The 13,310-nt window shown below is 44.2% G+C and overlaps 1 protein-coding gene across 1 annotated transcript in view; it reads left to right on the top strand.

Annotated features, from left to right (window-relative positions):
• Positions 1–7,689, top strand: part of LOC143291531 (transmembrane channel-like protein 1) — a 40,639-nt gene extending 32,950 nt beyond the window's left edge. The window contains exons 16-22 of the mRNA XM_076601434.1: positions 665–904; positions 1,792–1,917; positions 2,618–2,696; positions 3,527–3,569; positions 4,222–4,284; positions 5,001–5,205; positions 6,362–7,689. Of these exons, the coding sequence (XP_076457549.1) occupies positions 665–904; positions 1,792–1,917; positions 2,618–2,696; positions 3,527–3,569; positions 4,222–4,284; positions 5,001–5,205; positions 6,362–7,379 (1,774 nt within the window). The 3' untranslated portion in view covers positions 7,380–7,689. The remainder of the gene's footprint in view (positions 1–664; positions 905–1,791; positions 1,918–2,617; positions 2,697–3,526; positions 3,570–4,221; positions 4,285–5,000; positions 5,206–6,361) is intronic.
• The last annotated feature ends 5,621 nt before the right edge of the window (positions 7,690–13,310 follow it).

Here is a 13,310-nt window from a genome sequence, read left to right as displayed (position 1 = left end):
ACACGCCACTCCACGACACGACACGACACATCTTTACTCATCCGACTGTCAACCGTCCACCTGTATGTGTGTGCCACACCAGGCTGGGTGTGTTCTTCACACAACACAACACAACGCAACGCAACGCAACGCAACGCAGCACAACACAACACAACACGACACGACGCAACACAACACAGCAACAACACATCTTTACTCATCCACCTGTGTTGTGTGTGCCCCACCAGGCTGGGTGTGTTCTTCACACAACACAACACAACGCAACGCAGCACAACACAACACAACACGACACGACACGACGCGACGCAACGCAATGCAACGCAACGCAACACAACACAGCAACAACACATCTTTACTCATCCACCTGTGTTGTATGTGCCCCACCAGGCTGGGTGTGTTCTTCACACAACACAACACAACGCAACGCAGCACAACACAACACAACACGACACGACGCGACGCAACACAACACAACGCAACGCAGCACAACACAACACAACACAACACGACATGACACGACGCGACGCGACGCAACGCAACGCAATACAACACAACACAACACAACGCAACACAACACAACACAACGCAAAGCAGCGCAACGCTGCACAACACAGCAACAACACATCTTTACACATCCACATGTGTTGTGTGTGTGCCCCACCAGGCTGGGTGTGTTCTTCTCCCCGGGCCTGGCACTGCTCAACCTGATGAAGCTGCTGCTGCTGATGTACGTGCGCTGCTGGACTGTGCTCGTGTGCAACGTGCCCCAGGAGCGCATCTTCCGCGCCTCCCGCTCCAACAACTTCTACTTCGCCCTCCTCCTCGTCATGCTCTTCCTCTGCATGCTGCCACCGCTGTTCGCTATCGTGGGCATCAAGCCTTCTGTTAGTTGTGGGCCTTTCAGGTGTGTGTGGTGTGGGAGGTGGGGGGGGGGGGCGGGGGCGTGTGGTAGCCTTTCAGGTGTGTGTGGTGTGGGAGGTGTGTGTGTGGGGGGGGGCGTGTGATAGCCTTTCAGGTGTGTGTGGTGTGGGAGGTGTGGGAGGGAGGTATGGTAGCCTTTCAGGTGTGTGTGGTGTGGGAGGTGGGGGGGGCGGGGTCGTGTGGTAGCCTTTCAGGTGAGCGTGGTGTGGGATGTTGGGGGGGGGGGAGTATGGTAGCCTTTCAGGTGTGCGTGGTGTGGGAGGTGTGGGGGGGAGGTATGGTAGCCTTTCAGGTGTGCGTGGTGTGGGAGGTGTGGGGGGGAGGTATGGTAGCCTTTCAGGTGTGTGTGGTGTGGGAGGTGTGTGTGTGGGGGGGGGGGGTATGATAGCCTTTCAGGTGAGTGTGGTGTGAGATGTGTGTGTGGGGGGGGGGGGTATGGTAGCCTTTGAGGTGAGTGTGGTGTGGGATGTGTGGTGGGGGGGGGTATGATAGCCTTTCAGGTGAGTGTGGTGTGGGATGTGGGGGGGGAGGTATGGTAGCTTTTCAGGTGTGTGTGGTGTGGGAGGTGGAGGGGGCGTATGGTAGCCTTTCAGGTGAGTGTGGTATGTGATGTTTGGGAGGTGGAGTATGGTAGCCTTTCAGGTGTGTGGATGTGGCAGGTGTGAGAGAGTGTAGGGTCGGGGGTGCGGTGAGGGTTAGTGGTGGTGGAATTGAGGGCTCTGTGTGTGTGTGTGTGTGTGTGTGTGTGTGTGTGTGTGTGTGTGTGTGTGTGTGTGTTTGTGGTGTAGTATGTCTGTTAGAATGGACGATCCGACGAGCATGTTGAAATGGTCTGTGAGACTATTCATGGCTCAAGACTCGTGTTTCCAGTGACCTGGAGAAGATCTATCACATCCTGACCAGAACCATGGAGACCGAACTGCCTAGCAGTGTCAACTCCCTCATTGAGTACGCTGCCTCCCCCGGCGTCATCCTACCCATCTTCATGCTCATGGGGTTCGTAGTCCCAACCCCGGATAGCCTACACGTGTCTGTGCACATTTGTCCACGGTTTTCTAATGGTCTTTCCGTTGTCTCGTTGGTGATGAGATGGAATCTATTTATCTTCAGAACTCTAGAATTCTATTATGTCGTCCTCATTTGACAAATGAAATTGAGATTTTATTTGCAGTTATGTGACTGAATAAGCCTGACCTGTAAATCACACATTTGGCACATTAATGTTTTCACACAAAAACAACAACAATGATGATGATGTTGGTGATGATGATGATGATGATGATAATAATATCCTTCAATATGGATGCGAAAATTTGTCGTAAAATCTTAAAACACAGCTCTTCTCATTTTCCTTCCTGATGGGGAATGCTTTATACCCCAATACCAGAGCCGATGAAGACTTCTTTCCAGAGATTGAAGGCGGCTTTGCGAAAATTTTCGAAAGACATAGATTGCATTGTATTTCCCGTGACAGGATACAGACTTGTTGTTTGTTTGTTGGTTTGTTGTTTTTTATTTGGGCTTGGTTTTGTTTTGTTTTTTTGTCTTTTTGTCTTTTTTGTCTTTTTTTTTAATAAATATACACATTTATTCAAGATGATTATTTCTTTTAGATACGTGTAAAATAGATATAAAGACTCCAAGAGTCAAGCATAACAGAATGACCGCATTTTCTGGCGTGTCAATTTTATTGCAGAATGACAATTTATTACCTGATATCAGTCGGCCGGTCTCTGAGGGATGCCAACAACGAACTGCGAATGATGCTGGAATATGTAAGTACCCACTTTCTGCTTTTTGTGCTCAATCTTTTCTTCTTCTTCTTCTTCTTCTTCTTCTTCTTCTTCTTCTTCTTCTTCTTTTTTCTTCTTTTTTCCGTTAAAATGAACACCACGGTGAGATGGAATTCAAACGAAGTTGTATGTGAAACTCTCAATGAGAGCAGGCGAATGAATATAAATAACTGATTTCGATTATGTATGGGTGCAAGTGCCGAAGCCGAAGAACACGTAAATGTAACAGGGGAAGGGGAGGGGGGTCCATGCGCACAAAACCTACCGTGTGGATATCACTTGCCCGTTTGACGTGTGTATATCAGATAGTAATATATGCACATGTGTGGAGCGGTGGCCTGGTGGTAACGCAACCACCCAGGAAGCGAGAGAATCTGAGGGAGCGGGATCCAGTCCCACACTCGCCGAAATTTTGTCCCCCTCCATTAGACTAGGTGATCTGGGCGCCAGTCCTTCGGATGAGACGATAAACAGAGGCCCCATGAGCTACATCCACGTAGCGCACGTAAAAGAACCCACGGCAAATTTCTGTTGTAAGATCCACTCTAATATATACGTGCGTGCGCGCGCGCGTGTGTGTGTGTGTGTCCGCGCGCGTGTGTGTGCATGACTGGAGCGTGACTGAAAGACACAGGAAACGCCGAATGAAATAAAAGTACCTGTCAGTCCGTTCTAGCCAGGTAGGCAGCCTGTTTTGCAAATGACACCTTGTTCATGAAGCGCACATTTTATATATGTAGTATCGATGATAATAATAATAATCATCATCATCATAATAATCATAAATATCTGTGTGACTGTCATCTTTTCAGGAGCGAACAGAAGGTCGGAAAAAAGTGTACGCCATGGCTGACGGTAAAACATTTCTCCTTTGTTTCTTTGTTTCATCGACAATGTGGTTTTCGCATGTAAGGAAACTCATGTTCGCACATTTGTTAATGTTTGTCCAGAGTGTGTGAGCGCACGGGTGAGTGCCTATATAAATGTATTCATGTAAGTCAAGTTCTTGTTCTCTACGATCGGCTTCGGATCTACTCTGTTTACGCACACCCAGATTCAAACACTCGACTGCTGGCCGCCGTTCTTTCTGTGTCTCTGGACCTTGCAACTGGAATGAACTTCCTCTTTCTCTTCGTCAGGTCTCCGCACTCAGCTCTTTCAAGTCTGGTCTTAAAACCCACCGTGACCTCTTCCCAAAATAGCCCCCCTTCCCTGCCTCTTCCTTGTCTTCAGTTTTTCCAGTTTTAGAGTTATGCATGCGTGTGAATGACTGGTGCGAAAGCGCTCTGATTTGTCTATGCACAAGATTCGATCAGCGCTATATAAATATAATAATTATTATTATTACAATGGTACGAGAGAGACAGAGAACTCAGAACTCCGATGATTTAATGCACCATGTCATGGAGATGAGTCGGGGAGAGAGAGAGAGAGAGAGAGAGAGAGATGTATAAGACGGACAGAGAAAGGCTGTACTGTTCATCTGACCCACTGTTGTTGCTGACAGCTAAACACGAGGAGCCACCCGGTGGAGTGCAGAACCCTGGTCTTGCCAAAATGGCTTCTGCCGGTAAGAAATACACCAACATTGCTTGTATTGGGCTCACTGGTTTGTTTGGTTTCGTTTTGCTTCCGTTTGTTTGTTTTTGTTGTTTGTGTTTGTTTGTTGTTGCCACATAAAAAAAACAATAAAAACTGTGATGTTACATTTATCAGTCAAACGCATGATCACAGTTGTGATCCGAAGCCGTCTAAATATCATACCCGGAAACTATCTCTCTCTCTCTCTATCTCACACACACACACACACACACACACACACACACACACACACACACACACACACACACACACACACACACACACACACGAGCGCTTGCTCATACATGCCCGCAACTCACAACTGATTTTACGACTGAATAACGATACCTAGAAAACCGTGAATGGAATATAGAAGGAAAGATATTGAATGTTATGGACCTATACAACTAGAAACCCTTTATTCATGTTGTCAAAAGCCTCTTTCGTTTATCTCAGCTATATTTGTGTATCATGGTGTTCATCAGAAGCTCCGGCCTTTACTACATCCATAGGATTATAACGATCTGCATATATCTATGAACTGAAAGAAACTATCAAGTGATATAGTTTAAGTGACATACGTGTTTGTGTGTGTGCACGTACGTGTGCGTTTCCGTGCGCATCCGCGCGCGTGCACGCTCATGTGTGTATGTGTATGCGCGCGCGCGCGCCCCAGATGATGAGGTTATGATACGTTTCCGGCAGTGTCTTCGGTGCTGAAAGCAGCCCGGTCGGCCAAAGCGTTCGGCGGACTGGGACTGGCAGTCGAGCAGAAGCGGAAACAGCCGAGCACTTCCGATGCGGGAGGAGAGAAGGGGGCGCCAGCGGTACACCCCAAGCCTCACGTGCCTGTTGCGGTGGTCCATGGGAAGAGATCGCTCAAACGGAGTGCTGCGGCTGTCAGAAACAGGTGTCTTAACTGCGTACTTTTTTTCCCCCGTATTCAATCTTAAAATGTCACAATAGAAATGCAAGGAATTCCAAAGGACAAACGAGAAAGTATTATTGTAAGTCTTGCCATAATGTGCATTATATATATATATATATATATATATATATATATATATATATATATATATATATATATATATATATACACAAAAGCTAAATAAATAATAATGTGGTGGATGTCTCCGCAGGTATGAATTCAAACATTCAAACAGAAAATACAAAAAGTACAGTTGCCATACTATACATGTAATGCAATTGCAAAATGCGTCCCAGGTGGTCTTTTTGCTGTACTGGTGTAGTAGATGTAGTATTAAATATGAAAATGTTATGGTGATGATGTTGAAGAGAAAATATAGCCTTCTATACCAGGGTAAAATTTTATTCTCTCTCTCTCTCTCTCTCTCTCTCTCTCTCTATATATATATATATATATATATATATATATATATATATATAATTTAGCTCACATTACAAGATTCTGAACATGAAAATGCAATTCTGAAAAAAAACACAAAAAAAAAAAAACACGTGACATGTCTCGTATACAATGCAATCTACAAAATATCAAAGATCGTAATACTGATCAAATCAAAATCAGTCTATAACTGAGCATGCACTCAGCCAATAACAGGCAGCAAAACTATATGCATTGCCGGCTAATTTTGGATTCGCCTTGAAACTGGTTGACTGGCGTGTTGTAACATATGTGACATCTGTGTGGAGAGATCTTCGAGATCACTCATATTTGTGTACTGATTTTTTTGATTTTTTTTACGAGTGACACTAAAAAACTAATGTAACACAGACTATATGACTCTTTTCATGGCGGTGAATTTACTATAACGTGACATGTGTTTAGCACATCATGTTTCCTGTTACCCAATAGCATTGCAGTGCAGTGTCATATAACAGTAGAATTTGAGGTGTTGCCACGTGGAATAGTGTGACCCGTAAGAAAAGTGCTTGAATGCGATACGGGGGAACACTGCGCATTTACAAGTCTGATCTCTGTGTGTGTGTGTGTGTGTGTGTGTGTGTGTGTGTGTGTGTTGTTTGTTGGTGGTGGTGGTGGTGGTGGTGGTGGTGGTATAATAACGAACTTGATACATCTACAGGGCAGTGGCGCTGAGGCAACAAAACCAGCAGCAGCAGCGGGACCAGCACCAGCAGCAGTACCGCCAGCATCCACCCGACAGACAGCGGGTAGCGGCCACCAACGGGCGCACCAACGGACGCATGCAGGTGACGGCATCCAGCTCCCTGGACACGCCCGAGGCCAGCTCCAACGAGGAGGAGGAGGAGGAGGACGTGGAGGGGCTCAGCTCCCCACACTCCTCCCCCAACTCCTCCTCTCACGTCTCCCCCCACCACCAACACCGTCACCATGACGACCCCTCCGCCACCGTGGACCAAACGGGTCACCTGAGACCAGTCACTGAGGATGACGTGGAGCTGGAGATGGGTTCGTCCAGTGACGACGACGACGAGGACCAGTCCGACGACGATGGTGCCCGCGACGAGCCTGGAGACGACACGGCGAACCTCCCCACCTCCTCAGGTACTCCCGAACATACCTCCTCCACACAGCGACAGAGCGCTGCCAGGCCTCCCGCTGTACGTCCCAAACCAAGCCGACCTTCCCGGAAGATCCAGCCCACCGAGATTCCAACAATAACCGTGGTGGATTTCGGGGAAGAGGCAAGCGCTAACGAACATCAGAGCGGTGACGATTCTCCGGAAACGCACGTCGAACCAATGGTCATCGTTGAAAACGAGGAAACCAGCCATAGAAAAAGGCCTCGCAGGAACAAGGTCGTGAGCACTGAGAGTCAGCAAAGTGAACGGACTAAACAAAAGGCAAGAAAAAGTGCAAGAACCAGTCAGCAGTCTGTGCCTAGCGAAAGGAATGATGAAATCCGGAACGATCCCGGTGAGAGTGCAGTTACTGTGGAACCCAGTGTGAATGACAACGATGAGCATCGCACGAGTGAAAACAGACCAAGTACTTCTCATGGTAATGGCGATGCCACCGACGGAGCCAGAAACTCTGAGGCTGCTGTGAAAAAGACACAGGGCAAGGCCAAAGCCAGGTTTTCCAGTATACTAGCTCGATTCCAGAAAATGGAAAAATGATTAGTGTGTTACATGAGTGGGTGTGTGCATCGTGATAAATGAAAGGAGCAGGGTAAGAAGGGAATGGTATGGGTGTCCTGTGGTGTTACCGATGTTCGTTGTTCCAAGGCATGTTACGAAAACCAGTGTCAACCTATCCGGCCTTAAACTGTTTCACTTATGAACTGAAAGATTTACATCATATGTGTGTTATAATAATTTCTTTCTTTTCCTTTTTTTCTTCTTCTTCCAGTGTGTATGTGCGTGTCTTGATGCATTTAAACGAAAATTGGTGTAAAATTAGATTCAAGTTGTAAGCATTTTACGTGATTATCCCCCCCCCCCTCGCCCCCCCTCCCTCCCTCTCTCTCTCTCTCTCTCTCTCTCTCTCTCTCTCTCTCTCTTTGCTAGAAACTTACTATAACTAACAACAAATTTCCATATAACACTGTTCGAAAAGATGAACATGTTTCCAACAAATGTCAAAGAACAAATCGAAAACATGAGTTAAACGACAGACAACTTTGTCCGAGCGTGCTTGAGTGACACTTTGGACAGTGTGGCTGGTGTGCGTGTGTATCTGGCTTTCACATGGCAGGTTGTTATCACGTGTTTACAATGTTATTGATGTGTTTACAATGTTTTCCTTGACATCTCGAAATAAAGAAAATGCCTTCAGACTTTTTTCTTTTTTTTTTCAGAATACTGAATGACGTTGTTTTCAATGTTCGCCTTGACTGTAGTGTTTTGGTGTGAGGTAACCAGGATGGTACATCGAGGTGCACGTCCCGGTCACTCTTAACCCCTCGACTGCTGCTGACGAGTTTGCTGGGCAGTGAAAGCTGTCATCTCACCGTGGTAGAATTGAAGTTACTGGTCAGTTTGTCAGTCACCAGTCTTTATTTGGACTTCCTCTTGGGACTGCGTTACTGTTGTTCAGTAAATATCAAAGACACCACTGAAAAATAACACAATTCAGTTCAATTCAATTCAAATACTTTGTCTGCTTCAACCAAAACAGAACATTCTCTCTCAGCTTACCTGATATGCCCGTCAGCAAAAAAAAAAAAAAAAAAAAAGAGAGAGAGAGAGAACCGAATAACAGTCACACCCTTCTTTCATCACCACGCACATATCAGTTATTATGTAAAATGAAAAACATTTGCGTGAGATAGTATTCCATTATAAGATAGAGTGAAACAACTGTGTGTGTGCATGTGTGTGTGTGAGTGTAGAGTGAAACAACTGTGTGTGTGCATGTGTGTGTGTGAGTGTGCATGCGTCGGTGTGTGTGTGCGTGCGCGTTTGTGTGTGAGCCTACGTGTGAGCGAGTGTGCGTACGTGTATGTTTAAATCATTATAAACGGAAAATAATCAGTAAGATAATTATAACATTTTAAAAAAGACAAATGCTGATCAACAAATCATATCGAAAAACGAATGAGCAGCTGGTTGTTCTTGCACTTCGTGGTCATGCCACAATGATTTCATTTCAACCAAGGTTGAGCAGTCAAGGGGTTAAACATGTGGAATTATCTCATCGAAATTCACAGTGAAGACAATACAAGCAGATTCACATGTAGTGCACTCAATGCACATGCTTATGCTGAGCAATCGTATGTTCATGAGATATTATTTTTTTTAAGGGAAGGGGTTGGGGGAGGGGGAGCAGGGGGCTTTTTTTTTCCAATCAAGAAGGAAGAGCAGAAGTGTTTCCTAATCATTTACTATAAATACATGAATATCGACTCTAAGCCACCCACAACATAATACTATTATGTCGACTATGAACGATCAACATGAATAATACGCCGATTATGCTGGTCTTAGTCCACCCATATCAAACAATACGGTCATTTACATAGATTCTAAACGTTCAAATATGAACCATCAACATAAATAATATGCCGATTATGTTGATTTTAGTCCACCCGTATCAAACAATACGATCATTTACACAGATTCTAAACGCTCAAATAATTATGGGTAGAAGCAAATTGAAAAGCCAGTCGTAGAAGCCGTTGGAATATGATACTTTCTTTGTCTGAGTTACTTCTCTTTCTTGGTATTTAGTTTTGTACTGAACACACACACACACAAAGAAATGAAATGAAAGCGATAAACAATTGAATCATGACACTTCCTCCGCCCAAGTTACGACCCGGGCTGAGTGAGGACATGAATGCCATGTCTCAACCGTCGCGACATGTGAATGGACTATCAGAAGTTAAACACGTTAACCCTTTCACCGCCAGTCAGTTTAGAGTGCAAATTAACCTTGTGCAGGAACCACAGAAAAGATGGTGTCTAAGAATAGCTGGGGATTCCCCTGTGATGTGTGGAAAAAAAATGGCCAATCCTACCACTGAAAATTAAGAGCATTAGGTTAATGCACAAAAGGCCCATCATCTGGTTGCATTTCAGTGACATGAGTGCTTTACCTAGCTGGTGCCGAAATGCGACCATGGCGGTGAAAGGGTTAAAGGTCCCATAGCCTTTTACGGCCATCGGGGCAGTGAATTCATATCAACTGTGTCTAGGGTTCGGCATAGGAAATCAGTGGATTCATATCCACTGTGTCTAGGGCTCGGCATAAGAAGAAAGTGAATTCATATCCACTGTGTCTAGGGCTCGGCATAAGAAGGTAGTGAATTCATATCTACTGTGTCTAGGGCTCGGCATAGGAAGGCAGTGAATTCATATCCACCGTGTCTAGGGCTCGGCATAGGAAGGCAGTGAATTCATATCCACTGTGTCTAGGGCTCGGCATAGGAAGGCAGTGGATTCATATCCACTGTGTCTAGGGCTCGGCATAGGAAGGCAGTGAATTCATATCCACTGTGTCTAGGGCTCGGCATAGGAAGGCAGTGAATTCATATCCACTGTGTCTAGGGCTCGGCATAGGAAGGCAGTGAATTCATATCCACTGTGTCTAGGGCTCGGCATAGGAAGGCAGTGAATTCATATCCACTGTGTCTAGGGTTCGGCATAGGAAGGCGGGACCAAATCTTCTCTTTCCGCTGTTTTGACCTTCCCAGCTGAAGTCAGGTACCCACACTAGATAGAAGTCAACGCCTAACCGATTCTGCCACAGTACCTGGGTGAACAAAGCAAACACTCAGGTCATAGCATATCCAGGGAAAACGTGAAGTTTACCACTACTGTAGTCGTGTACCAAGTGGTTCTAATAGGGGGTACGGACGGTACAAAAGAACTTAACTAAATATTGTTTACTGTACCAAAGGCTAGAGAAGAATTCCCGCGCACAGGCCAGGAACAGAGGACTCAACAGAATAGAGGCCAGTCACAAATGGGTTTTTCTAATTCTATTGTTTTATTTACAATAGTTATAAGAAAAGAAGACAAACTAAATGAGAAGACAATATGATCTATGATCTTTGTAGTTGCATTTTTTGTGAAGAGAGAGACAGAGAGAGAGTGTGTATGTGTGCGTGTGTGCGCGTGGTGTGTGAGTGTGTGTGTGGGGGGGGGGGGAGATGTGCAGTGCGGTTTGGCTGACTGAAATGGAGAGGCACGTAAATTTCAGTAATCTGTATATTTGTATATAGCTATTTCCATTTGGTGCCATTTAGTTTATCTTTTTATTTTCTATTCATTTTATTTGTTTGTGGTTTTCTTCTTATGTTGGACATGTGCTCCTGCCAAAAAGAAAATCTCTGTACCAAAGTATAGACAATAAAGTTTGTGTATTGTGTATAAGAGAAGATAATAAGAGAAGATATAAAAAGAGAAGACTAAGAGAAGACAGTGCCTGGAATGACACAAATAAATGTCATTAGCACCACAAGTCGGCACAAGTGAATAGTAAAGCACATGTATACATATTACATGGAAAGACTATCACTCGGGTTTGGGATACACAACAACATAATGCATATGTGTGAAGACCAAACGCTGACATCAAATGACATTTCTAATACATTTAAATAGTGCAGTTAAAGTGATTGAAGCAATGCTGACTTGGTGAAAGTACACTGACAGTATAGATTAGGTAAAGCTTATACTGTGTCAAAGTGACTCAAATGATTCAGTTTATCATGTAGCACTATACTGGAGTAAGCCGTATAGGAGAGAGCATGATAACTAAATTACAATTAACAGACTGATACATATCAGGTGGTTTTAACCAATAACTGATATTAATCAAACACTATCTTGTAATCACCACAACAGAATACTACACACATCTTAGAGTACTGAGCATCAGTGAAACACTAACCTTCATCAGTGACAGCAAATGAGAAAGAACGCATCATATGTACCCACTAGAATATTCTTGAACAAACTATTAGTGTCCAGAGACGTCACTGACTGTGACGTTAAGAAGAATCAAATGGAACACTGCTCCAAGCATATGACGACATGGCAATTATTTAGATCAATCATAGCCCAAGCTGTGACTAACATGTCAAAGCAATAACTGAACATACTCATATGAACACAAGTACTGTGTCGAACAATACAACTTACAAATCAACACATTCTACACACTAGTACTTACAGCGATATGTAGCGAGATGTCAGCCGTTGTGAGAACACACACGACACACACTGCTCGCGACGCAGCAAGAGAGAGCAGCTCTGGTCAGATGACTGACCAGGTATGAAATGACCACTCATCACTCACTGTGCCAATTTATGCAAGTTAAGTGAACTGCAAAGACAGTCACGGGTGCTACGAGCAGATCGTAACTAATCAGGCTAAATCTGACAACAACTGTGTTTCTTACAAGGTGTTCAGTGACAGATTTCTAAATGATTCCTGAACCGATTTACGTCGGATAAGTTGCAAAAGAAAGAGCTCAACACCTACTTTATAATGAGTATAAAATGAAGTATTGATTATTTAAGATGAATTTATAATTTTAATTTAAGTCACCTGAATAGGGTCAGTTTTAACGAGCTTGTCGCTGAAAATTACAAACTGCGTTAAATCAGTTTAACGTAGGCAAATACAAATGGAATAGACTTAAAGATAGAATTGCGACGATTCTGCCAGTATATAATACTTGTAGTTTACTGATCTGACAAAAGAGGTATTAATTAATGACGGTGGTGCAGAAACACAGATTCCAGCTCAGCCAATAGCGTACCGCGACGCGACACTGGTCGAGCCGTGAGTAGGACAAAATGATGTAAGCGGCCTGGCGTTCAAACTGGGAGTGATGTCACACAATCTGTGCGCGGATTAGTTGGGAAAAACGTCGTCTGATGTAGCTCGTATGTGAGCAGTTTTGGAGCAAGCATAGCGCACTTGGTCACACTACAAAAGTCAAAACTTCCAGTGGGAACATTTGAACAGGGGCGTCCATCCTGAACAGATTGGGTACAACCTGCAAACCCAAACATCAATCAGCACTCACGTTATGACACACCCTTTTTCAGGTGAAACATTCAAACAACTATCAAGTTCAGATGGCCTGACGAAAGTATAGAAGAGACTGAAAGTTTGTGTCAGAAAAAAATAATGAAGAACAAAGAAGAAAAAAAGATTCTGTGGAAGATTTTTTTTTCTGTTGCTCATTTCAAATGTCTATTTATGATCTAATTCATTCAAATATTCTTCAAATATGTTAGTAGCCCGTCTGATTTCAACTGAACCCCATCAAAGAAGACTAATTTCACCAGTTGCAACTACTTATCCTCCATAAACATCAACTTTGAACACAATACACACAACAACACGCGCGTAAACAAATATCATAGAAAAGAAGAATAACAACTCCTTTAATTTTATTCTTTTCATCAACAGGTGCACCTTCGCAGCAAATACATGGCGTAGCTTCCGTATTCAGTTTCAGTTTCAAGTTGTCAGAGTTTGTTGACAAATCCATATACGCTACACCACATCTGCTAAATTAAGGAGAAGAAGAAGAAAGGCAGTAGATGCTTTAGCTTCGCATAAACCCAGCGTGCTGATAAAGACCGTGA

Source organism: Babylonia areolata, chromosome 1 (genome assembly GCF_041734735.1).
Source record: "Babylonia areolata isolate BAREFJ2019XMU chromosome 1, ASM4173473v1, whole genome shotgun sequence".
In the NCBI taxonomy this organism is placed as follows: Eukaryota; Metazoa; Mollusca; class Gastropoda; order Neogastropoda; family Buccinidae; genus Babylonia; species Babylonia areolata.
The sequence above is the reverse complement of the archived record's forward strand: the minus strand, read 5'-3'. Positions and strand labels throughout refer to the sequence as shown.